Source organism: Rhinatrema bivittatum, chromosome 1 (assembly GCF_901001135.1).
Source record: "Rhinatrema bivittatum chromosome 1, aRhiBiv1.1, whole genome shotgun sequence".
In the NCBI taxonomy this organism is placed as follows: domain Eukaryota; kingdom Metazoa; phylum Chordata; class Amphibia; order Gymnophiona; family Rhinatrematidae; genus Rhinatrema; species Rhinatrema bivittatum.
Genome location: NC_042615.1, coordinates 66,115,092 through 66,136,420, shown reverse-complemented (window position 1 = coordinate 66,136,420; position 21,329 = coordinate 66,115,092). Strand labels below are relative to the sequence as shown.

The 21,329-nt window shown below is 41.7% G+C and overlaps 1 protein-coding gene across 2 annotated transcripts in view; it reads right to left on the bottom strand.

Moving 5' to 3' along the window:
* Positions 1 to 21,329, bottom strand: part of GUCY1B1 (guanylate cyclase 1 soluble subunit beta 1) — a 162,339-nt gene that overhangs the window by 5,095 nt on the left and 135,915 nt on the right. For both annotated transcript variants that reach the window (XM_029614233.1, XM_029614317.1), the window contains exons 10-12: positions 17,075 to 17,312; positions 10,656 to 10,796; positions 700 to 854 (exon numbers count right to left, since the gene is read on the bottom strand). In XM_029614233.1, the coding sequence (XP_029470093.1) occupies positions 700 to 854; positions 10,656 to 10,796; positions 17,075 to 17,312 (534 nt within the window). The remainder of the gene's footprint in view (positions 1 to 699; positions 855 to 10,655; positions 10,797 to 17,074; positions 17,313 to 21,329) is intronic.

The following is a 21,329-nucleotide window of genomic DNA, read 5'->3' as shown; positions in this document are numbered from 1 at the left end:
TCACATATTTTGAAAGACAATCAAATAAATACACTCCCCCCCCCCCCCCCCCCCCCATCTATAACCCCAGAAAGCCACATAATTGTACAATACTGATGTTGGCAATATAACAAGAATAAAAATAATGACTGAAAGAAACCTCAAAGAGCTATGAAGGCTAGAAAAGATAAAACAACAAAGGGATATCTCAAGAGGGAACTGATATTTTTTTTTAGGCTCAGAAGTGCAATTTTAAGCCTCCCATCCCCATCCATGATCTAAGATCACATAAGCCATGATCCCCCTAGCTACTATTGGCTTGTTTCATGGTGCTCTAATTCTATGATCACGTTATTGTGGTAACCCCATATCTTCAGATTTACTGCTGGTTCCATGACTATCCCTACGGTTGACTCTTTTAACCACAGCAACATATGCTAGCATCTGCATTCTCTGTGCTGGTTTCTCTCTCTCTCTGAGGCTAATTTGACTGACTTTTGAAATACAATGTTTGAGCAGATATGCTATATAGCCAAGCTGGTAACCTCCTTTGAAATAGATCACGAGGAACAAACCTTGTGTTGGCCCAGTTGTGCATCTGATAAATCTCGTCCTTTGATGCACTTTTGTTTACTGTAATTCCTACTCATAGAAACTAGATTGTGAATCCATGTGTGAGTGCCTAGAGAATCATCTCACACGATAAATAAGTTTCCTCACCTGTATGTGTATTCTGATACATTAATCTTGCCCTTTTCTCCAGTGGTTTCTGTCCTGCTTGTTAGGTTAACAGTATTTCCAAAGAGGCAGTAGCGTGGCATTCTTTGACCTATGACCCCTGTAACCACTTCACCAGTATGGATACCAATTGTAATCTAAAAAAAATAATACATTATACAATTTTTTTTTTTTTTCAGACAAAAGTGTCCAGCAGCTCTGTTTTGGTTTCCAACAAAATTGCAACTATTACAGCAACATGATTTTCCATTTGCATCCTCCCACGTAGTCCAGCAATCACGGCGACAGTCCTTAACCAGAAGCCACAGACTCCCTTTGAACCTGGCACTTATGCACTCTGAGTTTGACTAGTAGGTGGTCGCTGTTGAGTCATGACTGGGACTCCCCAACTTCCCCAGGAGCTAGGAACCACCAATTTCACATTATCCTCAGCCATAATCAGCCTAAGTACCAGACGTTGGACTCAGAACTGAACTCAGGTCTTTCACCACTAGGCTAGATCCTACTTTTTATTAATTTTCCATTTTCAATTTGAATTACTCCAAATTCAAGAGCACTTCACTATATTCAAGTCAGTTTCTCCGATTCCATGAGCATTTTAAAGCTGAAGGCTTGCTGACAGCATTCAGGCTGACAAGTTTCAAACTTGTGCTAATGTGGTGCTTTACCATCGGCTTTCATTTACTTGGTAACAAGCAGGAAAATCAATGACAGAAGCTACACAATCTTACACTCACAAAGAAACATCTGTTTCATAACAGAATAAAGTTTTCATGTGCTCAAGATAGAAATGCTATATCTTCAAAATATTTGAGTGGTGGAGTCTGCCACTGAAAGGGGCCTATATAATAAACTTTAATATGCATGCTAAAAATAGTGTCTTATGCAGGAAGGCCTTATCATGCCAGTTAAAGTCGTCTGGAAAGACATTAGTATAAGTATGCTAGAATTAGCATCTCTAATCGAAATGCACATATGGCTTTACCGTGCACATGATCAATAGCATGGTATGCTCTCCCTGTACACTAATTATTGAGCACTCACTAACAAAATTAAATGTAGCACCTGCCTCAGTCAAGCTACTAATTTGCTATCGCGTATGCTGATGAGAGGATCAGCTAATTAGAAACAGAGGGCCTGATAAATGAAGGAGATGACACTAAAAATGTCCCCATAAGCCCTTGAGGATCAATACATTTGATCACATTTATCTTTGGAAAATCAAAATGAAGCAAACTCGCACTTTTTTGAGTAATTGTGATGCACAACACATATTCACACCACAAATGTATCCTCTAAAAAACTTAGGCCTAGATTTTCTAAGACACCGCGGCGTCGTGAATCGCGCGGGTCAGGGGGGCGAAGCAGGGGGCGGACCTGCGAAAGCTGGCAGCGATCGCACCTCTGCGGTGCGATCGCTGCCAGCTTTCGCACCCAATAGTGTCATTATAAAAGGTGGTGCTATTGGGCGCGAAATAGGCAGCGAACAGGGTTCTTGCCTTTTCGCTATCTGCCATGTCTTCGCGGCGTCCGCCCCAACTCCTCCTGTTCCAGTTTTGACGTCGCCCCTTTTCTCGTGCGATCGCTTTGAAAAATGACCCCCTTAGTTATATATCACAGAGCCTCTTCGAGCACTGCTTTATGCCTCCTAATATATAAGACACATAGGGCCTAATTTTCAAAAGCATTTACACATGTAAAACTGGGTTTTACACGTGTAAATGCACTTTACCCATGTAAGTGGGCTTTTGAAAATTGCTACAATATATGCCATTGAATTATCCATAAGATTTACCCCATGTAAGTGTACTTTTGAAATGGCGCGTAAATGGCTTTTGAAAATTGCTGCGATAGTATGTTACAATTACGTGCGTAACTCCTTTGAAAACTCGGCTCACATATTTCATACTGATGTGTAAACGGACAGCCTCCAAGATGCTGACATGATGGATATGATCATTGTTGTCCTTGCTGTGATTGGTCAGCACTACAGGCGTTCTAATTCTAGGACTTAAACCTGAATAGCTGATTTTTTGGGGGGGAGGATGGTCATTCCCATCTTCTGATTAGTCAGAAAAACAGGTGACCTCCTTACAAAGGGACAAGTGACTAGCCAGTGGCCCTCAATCCTTATCCCCTTCCAATAAAAAAAGAGGGAAGTCCATATTCAAAACCCATTCAGATGGATAACATCTAAATGACAAAAACAGCATATTCAGTGACTTGATTATCTGGCTAGAATTTAGTCAGATAAGTTGGGGGCATTCAAGGGGTGGGCAGGAGGCATTTCTGGGAGGAACAGAGTTTAGCTGGATAAATTATCGGCTAACTCCGACATTTGGATTTAGACAGATAGTATAATCTGGCTAACTCTGGTCATGCCACTGACCTGTTCTAAAGACAAACCACGCTGCTGAACATATCCTGCTAGTTAGCTGGATAGCATAGAGGAAAGAGAGGAATGAATGAGAGAGAGAGAGAGAGAGTGAAAGAGAAGGAGGAGATGGGGGAGATGGGGGAGCCACATCAACACATACGTGATCATTTAAAATAATAAGTCTGCCTTTATACAAGGTGAAAATATTTCTAAGCAATAGAATACCAGAGAACAAATGTCTTTTCTATCACTGTTAATATGGCCAAATACCACACTGTAGGCAATGGCATTCAATGGTTTGAGACGGAACAGCAGTCTGAGCTTCCAAAGCTTCTATGAGCTCCCTAATTGTTTTAGTTTGAGTGCAGAGTTCTTTTCTGTGAGCTTTGAGATACTAGTAAATTATATGAAACAACCATTGTGATGTAGAGGGGCAAACGGTCAGATGCTACTGACCTTATAAATCCAGGTGGCCAAATTCCTTTCTGGATCACCCCCTTGCATGTTTCCATCTCTTCCCAATACGAGACAAAATAATGCACTTAATTCCCACATTAACAATCAAACCAAAAAAGGAAGTGGGCAAAAAAGCATTCTTTTAAGAAAATATCTTTAGCAGGGGTCATATAACAGTGCCAAACCAATGCTATGAAAGAAGCCAGCACTTATGTTCATAATTTGTAACCACTAAAAAGTGTCCAAAAAGAACTTTATTCAGATAACATTATATTCACTGTCCAAAATATATCTACCAGAACAAAAAAGATGCTTAAGAACATAAGAAAATGCCATACTGGGTCAGACCAAGGGTCCATCAAGCCCAGCATCCTGTTTCCAATGGTGGCCAATCCAGGCCATAAGAACTTGACAAGTACCCAAAAACTAAGTTTATTCCATGTTACCGTTGCTAGTAATAGAAGTGGCTATTTTCTAAGTCAACTTAATTAATAGCAGGTAATGGACTTCTCCTCCAAGAACTTATCTAATCCTTAACTTAATAAAAGTCAAATGACTAAAGCTGATACACTGACTCGAGTAATCCAAAGTGCGTAGAATCATAGGATTAATGATTGGCTGTACACCATTAACTTCACCTGTTTTTACCCATTCCTTGTTTGTCTCCTTCCTTGATAGTCTATAGGCTACTTGCTTTCTGTTTGCAGGAACTGCTGGATAATGAAGGCAATTGTGCCTCATATAAGTTTGGTACTTCGGAAGTTTATCGAATTATATGGACTATTTTTCTCATTGAATGATTCAAGATCCCTTCCCAAAAGCAGGTAACTTTGACTGTAGCTGAAATGTTGACATCGGGATTACTGCAAAGTTTGGATGGTAACTTTAAAACAAGCGCTTGGGTGCCCATATACATACATATGCACGCATGTGTGCACAGACGCAGGAATATTAAATTATCCGTGCAATTGCAAACATAAGAATTAAAATATACCTACCGCACATATGTGTGCTCCTAATTTTAAGCACTCGTATGTGCATATTATCTTCCTTAGGGCTTTGTCAGTTTTAATGCATGTAGGTAAGTGGATTTTAAAACATGCTCGCGTGAAAGGCAATCCCAGTTTTACCCATTAGTCCACCAGTTTGCCCAGTCAGTATGAAAGTCATCCAAACCCCCTTGGTTCTTCAGCCTGCACTCCGCAAGTTTACCCAAACCCTCACCCAGTCATTTGATGCCTAAAAAGAAATTTCTTCTGACTTACACCTTATCAAGAGCGGAAGTAAATATAACATGGTTAACAGGCCGTAAGTGTGGGGACTGAAGAGACTGAAACTTTATCACGTGTGAAGAATAGTTTTAGGAGAGAGAGGGGTACATGCCGACATGGAGTCTTAATCTGATCAGAAATGACAGCAGCACTGCCATTTTAGATGTTACAGCATGGAAAGTAAAAGTTGCAGAGATGACAGTTTTCAATGTCAACTGTTCTGTGACCTGACAGTTGGAGGTGCGCCAGGAAGAGACTCTATCACTTACTGCTTAGATACTGCCTTGAAATAACGATACTTAAATGACAGAACACATCTCTGAAACGCTGTTCCTTTATTTTTACTCTGATATATGTTAGGGAGAAAATGCTTTGCTTGAGTTTTAGGGGACACTATAGTTTTCATTATTTTAGCTCTCTGTAACTCAGAATGAGGAGCCATTTTCTCTGCTTTAGCAAAGAAATGATTCTAAGATGGTAACTTTTAAACAGGCGTACAGGCACACACGTGCGCGCTTTTGCCGGCTCATGTCCAGAGATGCGTCCATTTTATAACATACGCGTGTATATGCACGCAATTTATAAAATAGCCTGGCTGGGCATACATGTGCACGTAATTTTAAAAGGACGTGCACAAGTGCGCGCAAATGCTGCTTCTACCATGTAAGTGGGGGAATTTTATAAGGGATGCGCGCAGACGACATTTGCCATTTTCCCAGTTTAACCAGTTAAGGGATAGGACTTCCAAACCTTCCTAATTTAATAGCCACCCTTCCCCCCTGTTAGCCCTGATCCTTAAAACCCCACTGACTAGCCTAGATTTTTTTTTATTTTATTACTTACACGCCATCCATAGCAGAAGTAAATTTACATGGCAGGGGACCCCGGTGCATGCAAGGATGCGTATTTATACGCATCATTCATGGCCAGGCTCCAACATGTCCCACCCAGACCATACCTACGCTCCACTCCTTTCTAGAATCGTTTCACTTGTGCGCCCAACGGGAGACATGAGCGTCTGTGAGTGGCTTATAAAATATGTTTGGACCCAACTTTTGCGCGTATCTCCCAATTTTTGGCGCATGCTTAAGAATGTATATACGGCCGTAGTTGCAGGACCCATGTCTTACTTCTTCCTCCCTCCCTTTCGTATTTCCTGTTTGACTTAATGGCACTTAGTAGCAAGAGCACAAAGAGAATAAGACTATGCATGCATCAAGCCAGATCCGGTCTAAGAACATAAAAGGAAACCACAGCGACATACCGTTGGGACAGATCAAGTAACCTGAGACCTCTTCATACCATTCCTGTGTTCCAACGCTGACCATCGCTCACCGAGACCGCGTTTCCAGAGACATTGCTGACTGTTCCAGGGAGATAGCTGTTCAAAGATGTGTCTCTTATGTATATCCTTTCTCTTAGGCCATTCTTATATGTGGCCTTGTTGTATATATTTCATTGTTATCGCTTTATTCTTGTGTGCTACCATATACATATATAGTCAGTGGCTAAGATAAAATATTATTAGAGCTTTCATTTACTGGTTATATTATTTAGGATTCTGGAAAGTGTTTGCTCTGGTTATATTATTAATAGTTTATGTAGGGATAAGTTTACATATATCTGACCAAACTCCAGTGGTCTACAATGATGCTGCTTATCAGTACATTGTTGTGGCATATTTTGTATGCTTATGATCTCTGCCTTTTTCAGAATATAATTGCCAGTATCTCTTTATGTACGTGTCTTATTTCCACTGGGTAATAAAAGGCCGTCTCTGCAGTACACTGCCATGCACTGTGGCCGTTGCATTTAAAATATAGATTTATGCACGTTAATGTTGGGCCTGCCCTGCCCCAACTTCACCCCTTTTACTTACTCACACATGCGTATACAAGCACAATTTGCGGCTTTTAAAATAGGCTTTGCTTAAGCCCAACCCAGATACTAACTCATATGGGCCTTTTAGCGCGAGCAAAGCTTTTAAAATTCACCCCTTATTGTAGGGATTTTTACGTTATACATCTGGAATCAATGCACAGTAGTGTTGAGGCTGCTTCAGAGTCTTGGGTTCATAACCATTATTTTGGCAGTGTGGTCGAGGCCTCCAGACCACGCCCCCGGGACCGGAGGACGGAGCGGGGCTGCCGGCGACGCGCGCAAAGTTACGCCTGCTTTCAGCAGGCGTAACTTTGCCGACAAAGGTAAGGGGGGGGTTAGATAGGGCCGGGGGGGTGGGTTAGATAGGGGAAGGGAGGGGAAGGTGGGGGGATGGCGAAGAAAAGTTCCCTCCGAGGCCGCTCCAAAATCGGAGCGGCCTCGGAGGGATCAGGCAGGCCGCGCTGGGCTCGGCGCGCGCAGGTTGCACAAATGTGCACCCCCTTGCGCGCGCCGACCCCGGATTTTATAAGATATGCGTGAACAAAAGTAGTGTTTGAAAATCCGCCCCTAAACGTTTTAGTGCAAGGTTTATTTCACAGGCCCCAAAGTGTACTGAATGAGCCAGTACGTAAAATGTGTGTTCTACCTGAATTTGAAGAAAGTAGGAAAAGTTGGTCTCCAGAAATATGGCAGAATCTCAGAAGGCATAATAAATCTAGAGCAAAGGACCAAAAAAATCCCCCTTCACAGCCTATGCCATCATGTTTCACTGATGCTGCATATATAATGCTGCTTAACTCAAAAAGGTAATTGCAGCAGATCTCTGAACTGGTACTTATAGATAAAAATCTCTTTCAAATATCTTAGGACCAGGAGCTAATCCAGCATAATTTAAAAAAAATGTATGAACATAGTGAAAACTGTCTTATTTTGAAGTATATTCCATAGGACAATCACTCTTTCTTATAAACAAATCTGAACCCGTTTTCTTTTATACTCAATGCAAGACAAACTTGTTTTATTCTGAGTTCAGCAAATAAAATACGGTGAAAGCCCAAACAACAAATTATCAGAAATCAAAAACGGTAGGGCAAAACAAATCTCAATGGTCCTTATCTTAATGTTGAAAAAGTCTTTATTTCGGCAGAAATGGACAGTGTTTTGTACAACAAATGCGACGGGAGGGACCAAAGATCAGAACTTTTCAAAAATTCATCTGTTAGAAACAAATCAGTTGAAAAGACTGATCATTTGCAAAAAAAGATGCATCAGGGAGAAAATTTCTGCAGGTCTGTATCACATTCGAGAGTTTAAACACTTAGGAGCGATATATACTCGGATAGGTAGTGTTTTTTAGACTTATCTGGCTAAATAGCAGCTTTGTTGCTACTTAGCCGGATAAATCAGTCTTCTCCAGAAAAGTGCTAATATTTAACTGGATAACTCGGAACGTACCGGCTAAGTACAGCAAAGCCACTATTTAGCTGGATAAGTCAGAATTTAGCTGGATAAGTGTGCGCAACTAGTTACCTGCATATTGTTACTTCTAATTTTAAACTGATACAAGAACAGATTTAACACGTGTATTTTAGATGCATTTACCTCCTGTAACTCGACTTTTACACGTGTAAGTTGGGAGAATTTCTAATGTGCACGGCAATGAAATTCCCAGTTTTACAAATTAGTCTACCAACTTGCCCACTCCATCTGCAGGTCATCGAGACCCTTCTGGCTCTTCAGCTTGAAGTTCCCCATTTCACTCAGACCCCCCACCCAGTCAGTATTTCACTTTTAAGCCATTTACAATCACTTACTCCAGATATTGAGCAGGAGTAAATATATGTGAGCAAGCTGCCAAATTTACATGCATAAATTGCTTATAAAATACAACTTACTCATGTAAATGTTGGCCCCCACCAGGAATGCATCTTTTACATGCGTATTTTTACTCCTGGACCATGATTTACATGTTTATTTTGAGGTTTCTAAAATAGCATATACTTGCACATATGCAATTTTACACACATAAATGCTCATTTTTATACACAACTTTTGAAAATTCATCTTTTAATGTGCATGCTAACATTTTTGTATGTGTAGCTTTATATGTTAAGAACATTATGTGCTAAATAGTGTAAGGTTGCAATAAAAATAGCATATGTGTGCTAAACTAAGCATGTAGAGTCCTCTTTTCCTCATGGCCAATCCTCCCTCAATCCACTGTATCGCAAATCAGTGCACCTCCACTGCTTGCTGCACGTGCACGATCTCTCCCGCTTCCACAATGCCACCACGCCCATCCCCTCCTGCTGTTTCAAAAATGCCACACTTGCATCCCGTGACGGCGCCCCGCCCTCTTCTGATGCCCTAGTTGACAGCTTAGTGCGCCTAATGGTCGCGCCGACCCTGCTCATGGCTCAGCCTCCTTGCTGCAAATCTATATAAAAATAAGCCAGAAACTTGGGGCTGAATGTCAGTGCTGAGGGCAGAAACGAGAAAAGCATCTGACTTCCAGGAGAGGAAAAGCCAAACCAAGAACACATACATCTGATGTCTGCCAAGGATGAGAAGGACCGGCCTAAGGAAGAGACTCAGCCAGCCCTGGCACATCCATCCCATTGACACCAGGGAGGGAAATCTACCAATCTACAATCAGAAGTACATCAGTATCTGATCACTCCCCCATCAGCAAGCTCCCTATAACAGAGTGCAGCAAAGGCATGATGGTAACTGCTCATACTAAAGCCTCATTATTTTGAATGCATACTAAATATCTTTAGTGTGAAAGGTAAGCACCAGTTCATGGACCCCTACATCTTACAAAAAGAACAAAGATATAGCATGAGCATTAAAAATATCAAGTCGCATCAATCGAATTAACTTCTTTAGTTAATAAAATGTCAAAGGAAATAATGATATATGAATTTTATTAAAGCATTCACCATGGTTTGCATAAAAAATGGTAATCAAACTGGCATAGATCAAGAGCCTGTCACACAGGAATCACAAACTTTGATGCCATTCTTTTGGGGGTGGTTTGGAATTATGGCAATTGCCCTGGGCCCTGCGTCACCATGATGGCCCCGCCCTTGGTACCTAGTGGCTGGTATCACTTCCTGTTCCTCCTCAAAAAACCACTGATGGGCCAGGAGCTACAGCAACTTGCGTGGCTAAGAGATGTAGGAGCCACTCTTTCACATGACCTTGGAAGAAACTCCTCCACCTCCTGCTGGTTTTCAATCACTGGGAGTCCCTCTCTGAGTGATTTGCCCCAGGCACCGTATCCCCCATGGATCAGCCCTGGTGAGCACAGACCTAAGGAATCAAAACTCAGATCTTTATGATTATTAACCATCTACAAAAGGCCATAGGGAGAAATAAGGTACATTTTCAGATAGTGCTAAAATGAATGGGGGCTGTAAATACTCCTCTATGCGTTAAAACAACAGAGGGATTTCAGATAAATGGGGGTCTACACTGATCTATGGACTGGGTCATATCATAAAATGGCATTTGTTTTTCTATCCTTTGTCTCCCAAGAGTTTATGAGCAACATGAATTCTTCTAAGACCATTTGGTAATACAATGCAAAAGGCAGGTTAAAAATCTAGGATAACACATTTCCATTCTTCACCAAAGTCCTGCGCATATGACCTATCCTGTGTCCTTTCAAAACATCCTGAAAAGTACTATTGTACGTTAAGAAAAAACTCCAACATCATATGGCAAGAAGCATGTCTGCATAATCACATCTTCGAGAACAAATATTATAGGTTTATGTTTAAGGTAACATTATCAGTATCTATTCCCTGTGACAGCCAGTGAAAATAATTCAGTTTAACAATATACTATAGTCAGTGCCAACAGTGTTTAGCTGAATGTTTTATTTTAGCTTTACACTTGGCTTCACAAAAACGGAATAGATTTTTAGCAAAGCCTAGATTTTTACTAACCTGTACAGACTCCCCATCTACTTGAACCTGGCCTGCAATTTCCATCATGTCTAGTGCCAGGTGGCAGATGGATTGTGCATGATGAATACATGGCTCCGGAAGACCACTTACTGTCATATACTTGTCTCCCACTGTTTCTACCTAATAAAAGACATAAGTGGTTAATTCAGCAATGGTTTCCAGCAAACCTTTTTTTTTTTTCATATAACCCAACATACTGTCATTGTTATGCTAGATGGCATAATTCTGTCAGAATACCTACAATTGTGTTTTAAACCTTTAAATCACCTTATAGAGATGTTTGGCATGCATATTAGATGCTAGTTCACTTTAGGTTGTATGGGTTGATGCAACCAGGACCGGTGGAACCACTAGGCGAACTAGGTCTAGGCCCAGGGTGCCGACCATTAGGGGGCACAAGCCATGTGGGACTGTGAGCTCACAGCCCCACATGACTCGCACCCCCCTCCCAATGGGGGTGGCAGCATAACCAGGGCAGCTGGCACTCTTCTTTGCCTCTGTGGCACCGCCGCTCATGAAGCAAGAAGGTAAAGGTAAAGCAAGAGTGACTCCATGTGAAGGTAAGGGTGAAGCGGCAAGGCTGGGTTACATAGGGCTGGAGCTCGGGTGTGACTCAGACAGTGAGGAGATGTTGTGCTGGTGGACCCTTTGACCGAGGGGGAGTTGACACCACCTGCGGGGAGGAGACTGACAGGTCCCCACCATCGGTAGGAGAAGCTGGATGAAGCAGATGCCTAGCTGGAGCTTCACCAAAACCAGCCCACGTTCCCCTTAGTTTGAGCCCTCAGGTGCTGGGGCAGGCTGTCTTAGGCGAGGCCTCTGTGGAGTTAGAAGTCCAGGTACTCAAAGTATAGCAGGCAGTACGCCGAAGGGCCAGTAGATGAAGCAGCCATGGATTCAGAGAAGCATGAGAAGTAGGTGGTACACAGGGCGATGTCAGAGGTAGGCAGCGAGAAGCAAAGGTGTCAAGCCAAGATCAGACTGAAGGGAAGGAAGGGAGAAGTCGAGGAACACGGAAGGCATGAACGAACTCAGGAACACAGGAAACCACTGCTCCAGAAAGAGAAGACTTATTGCCAAGGCAAGGGTTGAAGGCAGGGGCCAGCCTTAAATACCCCTGGAAGATGAAATCATCAAAGAGAGCTGTGGGGCTTTTCCCGCCATGGGCCCTTTAAATTCAAAAGAGAGAGGCATGCACTTGCGCCTAGGACATAGGGTGAAGGAACAGTTGTTGGTGGCGATGAGCTGCGAAGAAAACATGCGTTGACAGAAACAGAGCTGCACAAGAGCAGCAGCACAGCAGTGCTGGAGCTGCCTGCCGGTCGCAGCTTCCAGAGAAGTCAGGTGAGTAAAGCCGCTCGCGGGACTCTGTGGGTGCAAGCGTAACAAGAGGTGCTTGGCAAGGCTAGAGGTTAAGCTTGCTGAGGACTCCTGGTGGAGTGGAGGTTGGAAGACAGGCTGAGTCAGGAGGCCATTGAGGAGACGGGTCAGATAAGTCTGAACTAAGCTCACTGAAGGCCTCTGCAGGTAGGGAGGCGTCATAGTATTGCGAATCATGGTACGATGAGGCTGCGCAGCAGATTAAATCGTAACACAGTCTTCAGCCCTACACAGGCTGTTTGAAAATTACCCTTCAAAAACTACTTTTTTGCTTCAAATTTGCATTGTATTTTTATAATAATTTCATGGACATCTGTGATTGGCTATATTTGTTTTACCAGAAAAAAGATGTAAAGATAGTAGAAGGAGCTCTGAAAGATATCACATTTTTGAGCCGAACAATAAAGTAAAATAGAAATGGATGATAGGGGCATTTCAATGCTTCGATTTTTACCTCAGGACTCATTTGCTGTTCTCTTTTCCAGTTACCTCATACTGCTCTTTCAAAACTAGGCAACTCTTTTAAAAAAAAAAAAAAAAAAAAAAAAAAGGTTCGCTTGCCAAATAATAATATCCATTTGTTAGGAATGAAAAATGCCTCTTTACAATTTGAAATTCTTCAGGCAGCTTCTTTTCAGCTCTGCACACCATGTTGACACGTGCTACATGCCAGGCCAGGCTGCCAGTTTACACCTCCCAGATCCCACGTGCATCATGCACTGTTTGACCCTTACGGGAGCGCAATGGCACTGCAGAGAAGCTGAATACAGAATCTGCACTATTACTATCTGCCATGTGCCTTTGGAATAATGGACACTACGAAGGTCACCTTCAAGGGGACTTCCGTGAGTAAAGTAGTGCTTCACCCATAGCCATGGCCCTTCAGAAAATCCCGTGATCTATGCCTGCTGAAAATGATGCAGACACCGGGTGAATGTACGTTTACACATATAGGGGAGCGGGGTTCCAGGGGCTGGGGTTTAGGCGGAATTCAGACTTACGCACATCCCTTTTGAATTTAAAATGTATGCACGTAAATTCTCTTGGCAAAACCATGCAATACCAAACAGCAGGTGTTAACTGTGTGTGCGTAGTTTTGCCGTGATAATTTTCAAAGTAAACTTACACGCGTAAGTTCACTTTGGAAACTTGGGTAACAGCATTTTTTTTTTAATTCTTTATTTATCCATTTTCTTATATTATACAAGTATCCACTTGCAATATTGCAATTACAGAAATCAGAAAATATTATGTGATCTTTACAAATAATACTATGAATATTACACTTTCTGTATTCTTTAAAGTAAAAAGAGAAAGTTTATCAATTATAGAGCATTTTTTATTGCAATTTTATAATTAACTAAGAAAAAGTAAGTTAAGTTATTCTCCAACTTCTATCTATTTATGCCTGTTTATCTACCCCTAAAAGAACTCTGAGTTGTTCAGGATCGGTGAATTGATATTTTTGTTCATTTAGACTTATCACGCATTTACAGGGGTATCTTAATAAAAACTGACCACCCTTATCTATCACAAGTTGTCTTAAAGTGAGAAATTTCTTTCTCCTAAGTTGGGTAGTTTTTACCAAATCCGGATATATCCAGATTTTATATCCATAAAAGGTCTTCATTCTGTTGCGAAAAAAAAAATAAAATCTAAATATATTATCTTTGTCAGAGATAAATGCTAATGTAACTAATAAATTTCCTCTTTTTTCAACAATTAGTTCACTTTGAGATTTTTCAAGCAAATCAGATAATTCAAGTGAAACTTCATCCTTTTTTTTGTCTACTGAATCTTTAATTTGTTTTTCATCTTGAGCTTGCTCTTCCTTTCCTTTCAAAGTATTTATATAAAAGGCTTTTACTATTGTTGGCATACATTGGTCTGGTATTTGAAGCACTTGTATTATATAGGACCTAAATAGATCCATGGGGTTCATTTTACTATTAATTGGGAAATTTATAATTCGCAAATTTAAATTTCTTGAATAATTTTCAATATTTTCTATCTTTCTTTGAATCTCATTTTCACTTTTTATCTGATTTACCTGAATCTTCTCCACCAAAGATAACCGATTAACAATTTCTTTAGTTTGCTTTTTTTGATTAAGCGTCATCTCTGCATTATTTTTTACCGCAATATTGATCTCATTCGTAACTTTAGTTAAGTTCTTAATTGAATTATCCAACTTAGACATATATGTCCATAAAGTGTCCAAAGTTATATTGGAAGGTCTTTTTTCTTCTTCATTAATATTACTATTTTCTTGAATTAAGATCTTATCTAACTTTTTGGGAGGATCAATCTTTACCACCGACATCCCTTGTTCTTTTCGTGTATTTTCACCGATCACTTCCACACTCCCAGATTCTCCTTGTGGGGTATCTGGTAAACTGAAGGATAGTGATCCTTCTTTACCAGGTGCTGTTGGAGTCGCAGGCGCCCCTGGGCTTAGTGAGATGTCGTCGGCCAGTGGTGGTAGATTTTGCCCTGAATCCAACCCCACAGCGGCCCCCTCACCAGGGATAATTTGTGGAGAATTTATCCAATCGATAACAGTCCTTTGTCCTTGTTCCATATTAGGAGTACTAGAGATTGGCCGTATCTTAGCCTTTCTCTTTGTATGAGGCATATAAAATTTTTTACTTAGGAACTTGGACTTTGGATATTGTTAAGGTAATTATAAACTTACTTACTAAAATAAACTTTCTCTTGTGAGAGGCAGAGGAGAAATATAGGAAAAATTTATCACTTCCTTCAATCAAGTTTTGTCGAAATATTGTTTTTACCTTAAACTGTCAAATCATTTTCAAAAGAATACCTTTACCCAAACTGAGAAGAGTCCGTGCGAATCCGTGCGAATCCAGTCGAATCCGGTCGGAGCCGGTCAGAGCCGCGCGCGCCTTTGGTGCGCGGCTTCGGCGGCGTGCCATCGGCAGCTGCGCACCGATAAGGTGAATTATTTATAGTTCCTTACCGGCCCCTCCTAGTGACGTTGCAGAATCTGATTGGGTGTTCTTTAAGCACCGTCGGGGCAGGACCTCGTCTACCCCCGGAAGCTCAGTTCTTACGTTCCAACGAAGCAGTATTTTTCAGCAGGTAGGGTAACCGGATAATAGACACAATAGAAAGTAGTGCACTTTGCAGGAAAAACGCCCTCCTCGCCTCTAGAGAAGTCTCAGGAGTCTCAATATTTGTAGTTCCTTACCGGCCCCTCCTAGTGACGTTGCAGAATCTGATTGGGTGTTCTTTAAGCACCGTCGGGGCAGGACCTCGTCTACCCCCGGAAGCTCAGTTCTTACGTTCCAACGAAGCAGTATTTTTCAGCAGGTAGGGTAACCGAATAATAGACACAATAGAAAGTAGTGCACTTTGCAGGAAAAACGCCCTCCTCGCCTCTGGGTAACAGCATTTAACAACCCTCACATTTCTGTGGTCTGATATAAAATTTCCCCCTAGGTTAGGTAGAATTTTCTTTTAAAAATGGTATAAAAGAATAAAGACTGAAGAATATTACACATTTTTTTTCTATGTGAAACATAACTCTGATATAGAAGTCTGGTGCCTTATGCCAAATCAACATTAGAAATAAACCAACCTCTTTTTATTCTGATTTTGTCATTTATATAGTGCCCTAAACTAGGGAGCTTTACAGCAAATTACATGAAAGTACAAGTCCCTGCCCCAAAACTTACAATCAAGGAACTTATCTTTCAAATCTAAGGGGTCGACTTTCAAACCCGCGCATGCACATCAATGTGTGTGCGGTTCCTGGCGCGCAGACATGAATGTGCCAATTTTATAACATGCGCGTATCGCCACGAGCATGTTATAAAATATGATATCCACGCACACATGTGCCCCTTTTCTTTCGAAAATGCCCGCGATGTGTGCAGGGCCCAGCCATGCGAGTTCCCCCCGAATTTTATACATGTGGGCCTTTTAAAATTTGCCCGTATTTGCAGTGCTGGATTTGCACATGTAAGCGGATCTGCATTGATTTATCCTTGTATTTTATAAGCTGTGCAGCAGAAGCTTCGGTTTATAAAACCCTGTGTAGTTCTGCTCTGAGCGTACATGCGTATTTTCAGCACATATATTTTAGATGCAAAAAAACTATAACATGTATGGAGGAAAATATTTTATAAAGTATATGCGTTTACCATTTTAAAAATGCTTGCACGCATATTTGAAATCATAAGTTTGACGATACCTCTCCAGTTCACCCAGTCTGTCTCCAGTTCACCTAGACCCTCTTGCACTTCATCCTGAACCCCCCACCAGTTCATCCATATCTTCCATCCCAAAACTGCAGATAGACAAGTTCAATTTCTCTTGTGCAACTCAATTAGCAAGTGTGAAATTGAACTAAGTCTGATAATTTATTGGATTTATATTTTTTATAAAACTTCCATGCATACGTCTTTATCCCACCCAGGAACCCCCTAGACCACCCCTTTTTGGAGCCAGTAAAATATATGTGTGAAACCAAAAATATGCATATATTTTGATATTTATAAAACAGCATATACACGAATAAATGCTGCTTACACCCATACATGCTATTTTCCATGCGGGACCCCTTTGAAAATGTGCTTATAAGTGGGTAACCTGAAGCAATAGAAGACTAAGGGTTGACGTACTATAAATTTTCCCCTATTTTAAATTTATGGGGAAAATCCTTAATGCATCAAGCTGAAAGTGACTAGACCAAGGCAATGAGCATCAGTGGCAAGAGTAGAACGTGATCGCAGGTCTCTTGCCTCCTAGGGCATTATTCTAACCAACGGGCCACCAACTCTGCAGAGTATGAAGCAATAAGCAGCTCCAATGTTCTCAAAATCCATTATAAAATTAAAATGTTTTGAAAAAATAAACATGGACATTATCCTACAGGTATGAAAAACACTTTACACATATTGCAGAAATCAATCCAGTGGCTATGATGGCAAACACTAACCAGGCCTTAAGTCAAGTCATTCAGCAGGGCTTAGAAATCACCCAGAAATGCTTACCTTATAAACGTAAGGATTCTTACGTGAATCAGTCAGAATATCAAATCTAGTGTAGATATCATTTAGAAGGTTTACAATTTTCATGGCTCCCTCTCCAGATGCATGCTTGCTGCAGAAGGCATTGAATCCCACGATACCACTAAAGAGAATGGTCACATTATCGTATCGCTTGGCTGGCACAGGGCGTTTATGTCTCAGCTCATTAGCAACGGAAGGTGGAAGGACAGAGTACAGCAATCTATAAAAATAAGGGAATATATGTACTGGAGGGAAAAAGAAAGAAAAATACAAAAACTCCTCCAATATCCATCACTGTATGATGTGACACCGCAACACAGTAGTTAGCAGATAAGAACCAGTTGGACCACCCAATCTGTCCAGTTGTTTCTGTCTATAATGATCATATAAGCTTGACTGCCTGCAGTCCTTATTTGTCAGTTAGGTTTATTGTCTCATGCTGGATCCTCTACCCTTCTGGGTAAGGAGCATACAAATTCTCATCTCTGTCATTCAACATCTCAATCCTGTCCTTACCATTTCCTCTATATCTGCCCCAAGTAGGCTTCAATTCTGTCACTACCTCTGCTGATAGATTGTGTCAAGCATCTACCATTCTCTCATTAAATAAATATTTCCTCATGTTTCGTCTTAGGTACCAATGACGTAAGAAAATTGACATAATTTGAGCTACTCTGTGCAAAGCTCAGTGATGGTTGGAAGCCTCCTGTCCCCAAAAGCTTACAATTAAGGAAACCAGAGATTGTTTTTGCAAGAATGGAAAAGAAAAATAATAAGACCTGAAATGGGGTAACAGTGGAAGTGGTAGAGGCCAGTCCTTTACCGAAGCTGGGCATGCTTAAGGCTGATATGGAGGGTAGTGGTAGGAAAAGAGTTGAAGGATCATGCATAAGATAGAGGGTATAAGGTAGGGGGACTGGTGAGGTGTTGGGTTGCATATGGATGTGGTACTAACCAAAGTGGAAGAATCTCACTTTGGCAAACTGGATAGGCCAATTTGGTCTTTTTCTTTGCTGTCACCTACTCTGTTAGTCTGGACTGATTCCAGTTCAGATGGATTAATATTTTACTCGCTGCAACCCACAAAACATTTGTAGTCAAAATCATCGCACATTGGAGGAACATGCATGTGCCCATAAACATGTGAACAAAAATATGCCTTATTTTATAAAGTATATGCATAGCATTTAAAAAACTGGTGCTGCATGTACTTCTCTACAGCCTTTATGCACATATATTGCATGCACGACAGAGAAAGAAGGAGAGAAAGAGAAAGAGAAAGAGAGAGAGAGAGAGATGTATAGGGTACTCTATATATTGGTACCACTCTAGAGAGGCACTTTGAATCAGGGTGGGTTTTCGGGAGGTGGGTTGGGGATAGGGGTGGTGGTGTTACAGACACATTCAGAGGTATTCATAGTAAAATTGACATCAGTAAAGGATTGTAATCCTTATAAGTGATGAAAAGTCTAACAAAGAGGAGTTGATTTGTACACTGCAGTGCTAGCTGCAGTGCACAAATCTACTCCTTTTCCTCACTTATAAGGGCTATAATACTTCACTGATGTCAATTTTTCTATGAATACCTCTGAATTTGTCTGTAACAACACCCCCCCCCCCCCCCCCCCCCCCCCCCCCCCGTAACCCCAATTCACCTCCCGAAATCCCACCCTGATTCAAAGTACCTCTCTAGAGTGGTACCTACATATAGAGTATCAGACTGACTCTCTCTATCCTGCACCTCATGAGGAGCATTAGCAAAGTTATGCGGGCCAACATATGGGCATTGCCTTTTGCCAAATTTGAGGTTATGAAGACCAGTCTTGGCCCTGCCCCTTTTCCGCCTCCTTATTCTGGACGCACGTATATACATGCACACGTGTCCTTCCTGGCTTCTTAAAATTTGCGTTGCGCACGCAGCCCACATACACACGTAAGTGGCCGTTTTTGCGCGAGGAACGCTTTTAAAATCTACCTCACAGAGTTTTAGCCACACTGAGGGCAGGTCATTTTCAGACAGTCAGTTCAGGACGGTAAAAATGCCTTGCACTTACACAAATCGCTTTAAAAATGACCTTCAGAATGACATTCTTTATTACTCTGACAAAGCTTGCCTAAATTATTTGTATTTTTCCTAAAGCAAATCAATTCTGGAAACCTCAGCTATTTTGAATCTCCAAAAAAAACCCCTCTGACTCTCCTAACACTTCCATGTTACCTTTTTTTAAAAGTTTCTGTGCAGAGAGACCAAGGACCATTGGACAAGACCCTCATTAAAAATCTGGATTTTCTCATTCCCCATTTATGATGACAAAAAAAACCAGACAGGCTTGTTCATTGTCATTCTTTGTGTAAATATTCGAGAAGGAATGGATTAGTCTACCCTAGCTTTATGTTCTTTTTAATCTCCCTATAAAACACATAATTAACTTAACATGTTTAAAACCTCCTTTTAGTACCATTTCAGCCTGCCCTAATCATGTTACTTTACTCAAATGCCAAGCTCCTGCTAGGATTTCAGGCATCCTGGGCAGTTACTAACTGACTGGGTCTGGCTTTTCCAGCTCAAGTGAGATGCTATTTATTGCTCTTTCTTGCCACTTGTGAAGAGGGACTGTAACTTACAGACGGGAGCACGGGCATGCATATACGCGCATATGTCGGCGTGCCCCAAGGTGTGCGGCAGCTTTATAACATGCATGTACACACACACGTGCATGTTATAAAACAGCCCAGGCTCCTAATTTTAAGTTTGTGCGTGCCCAGGAGTGTAAGTCGGGTTTCAGCTGGGTAAGTGAGGGAATTTTTACAACAGGCGCTCATCCACGCCATGACCAGTTTCAAGAGTTCGTCCACCAGTTTGCCCAGTTTAGAGACAGGTCCTCCCAACCCTCCTGGTTCATTAGCCTGCACTCCTCCCCAGTTAACCCAGACTCCTCAAAAATTGCCGAGACACCTGTAAATTGTTTTATTAAGATATACATCTCCTTAAGAGCAGAAGTAAAGTTTCACGGCACTGGACCTGGACGCGCGCCCAGGAATGTGCGTACTTGCGCACACTTCTCTTGGCCCCGCCCCGGAATGCCCATGCCCCGCCCACATTCCAACACTTTTTTTCTGAAGGAAGATATTTGTGCATTAGGACTTGTGCATGCATGTGGGTGGCTTTTAAAAAGAGAGAGTCACGCTTAAATCCTACAAATGTGCATATCTCCTAATTTTGGTCCTCGCTTAGGGGTAGATTTTAAAAAAATATGGACGCACAATTTTATAACAGTCCATTTTAGGAGCGGACTGGGAGGGAATTTTCCTACCCCCTACCCTAACCTCCCTTCCCCTTCCCCTCGCCTCCTCACCCTCTAATAACCAATTTTAAATGTTTTTACTTTTTTTTTTTTTACAAGTTACTTCAGGGGCCTGACCTGAAGTAACTTGCGCGTGCCAGCAGCTGGCCGGCGCACAAGGCTCCAGGACAGCGAACAATGGCACTTTACCAGCCCGCCCCCCCCCCCCCCACCCAAAACACGCCCTCCAGCCCGCCCCTTCTAAGAAGCCCGGCACTTGAGCGCGTCCTGGCCTTTACGCGCGTAGCAGGGCATATTGGAAGATTCGCCCAGTGCACGTAAGGCCCGGATTTACGCGTGCAGGGCTTTGAAAATCTGCCCTTTAGCTTTTAAAATTCACCTTTAATCTTTCTGCATGTTTGTTTTTTTTTTTCTTTTGATCTCTAATCAGGGAGAGTAATTCTTTTATCTTTCTGGAAGTATGGAGCAGGAAGTATGCATGTGAGCGTCTTGTCTGTTTAGGGGCTAATTTACTATGCCACAGTAAAATCCACTCATCGATGTGTATTAACATGCATTAATGGGTTGATCTTGACTAAGCCTTCATACACCTTAACGGAGTCTATTTACCATCGACACGCATTAAAGGTGAATTTTAAAAACCCGGCACACACCTAGTGGATTTTAAAAGCCACCCACAAGTGTGCAAACCTACTAATACGTGAATATCTCACTCCGTATCAAAAGCGGGCATGGTTTGGGCATTACGGGGCAGGGCCAAGAGATGAGCATGCAAATATTTTCGTGCCTGGGCATGTGCCAAGGTCCACTGCCACCTTCTAGTACTTCTAGTACTGAGGAGGTGCAAGTGTTAAAACTATTTAAGGTATCATTAGAGTGTCTGAGGGGTCTGGGTTACCTGGGGGGAGTGCAGCTATTAAATGAAAGGAGTT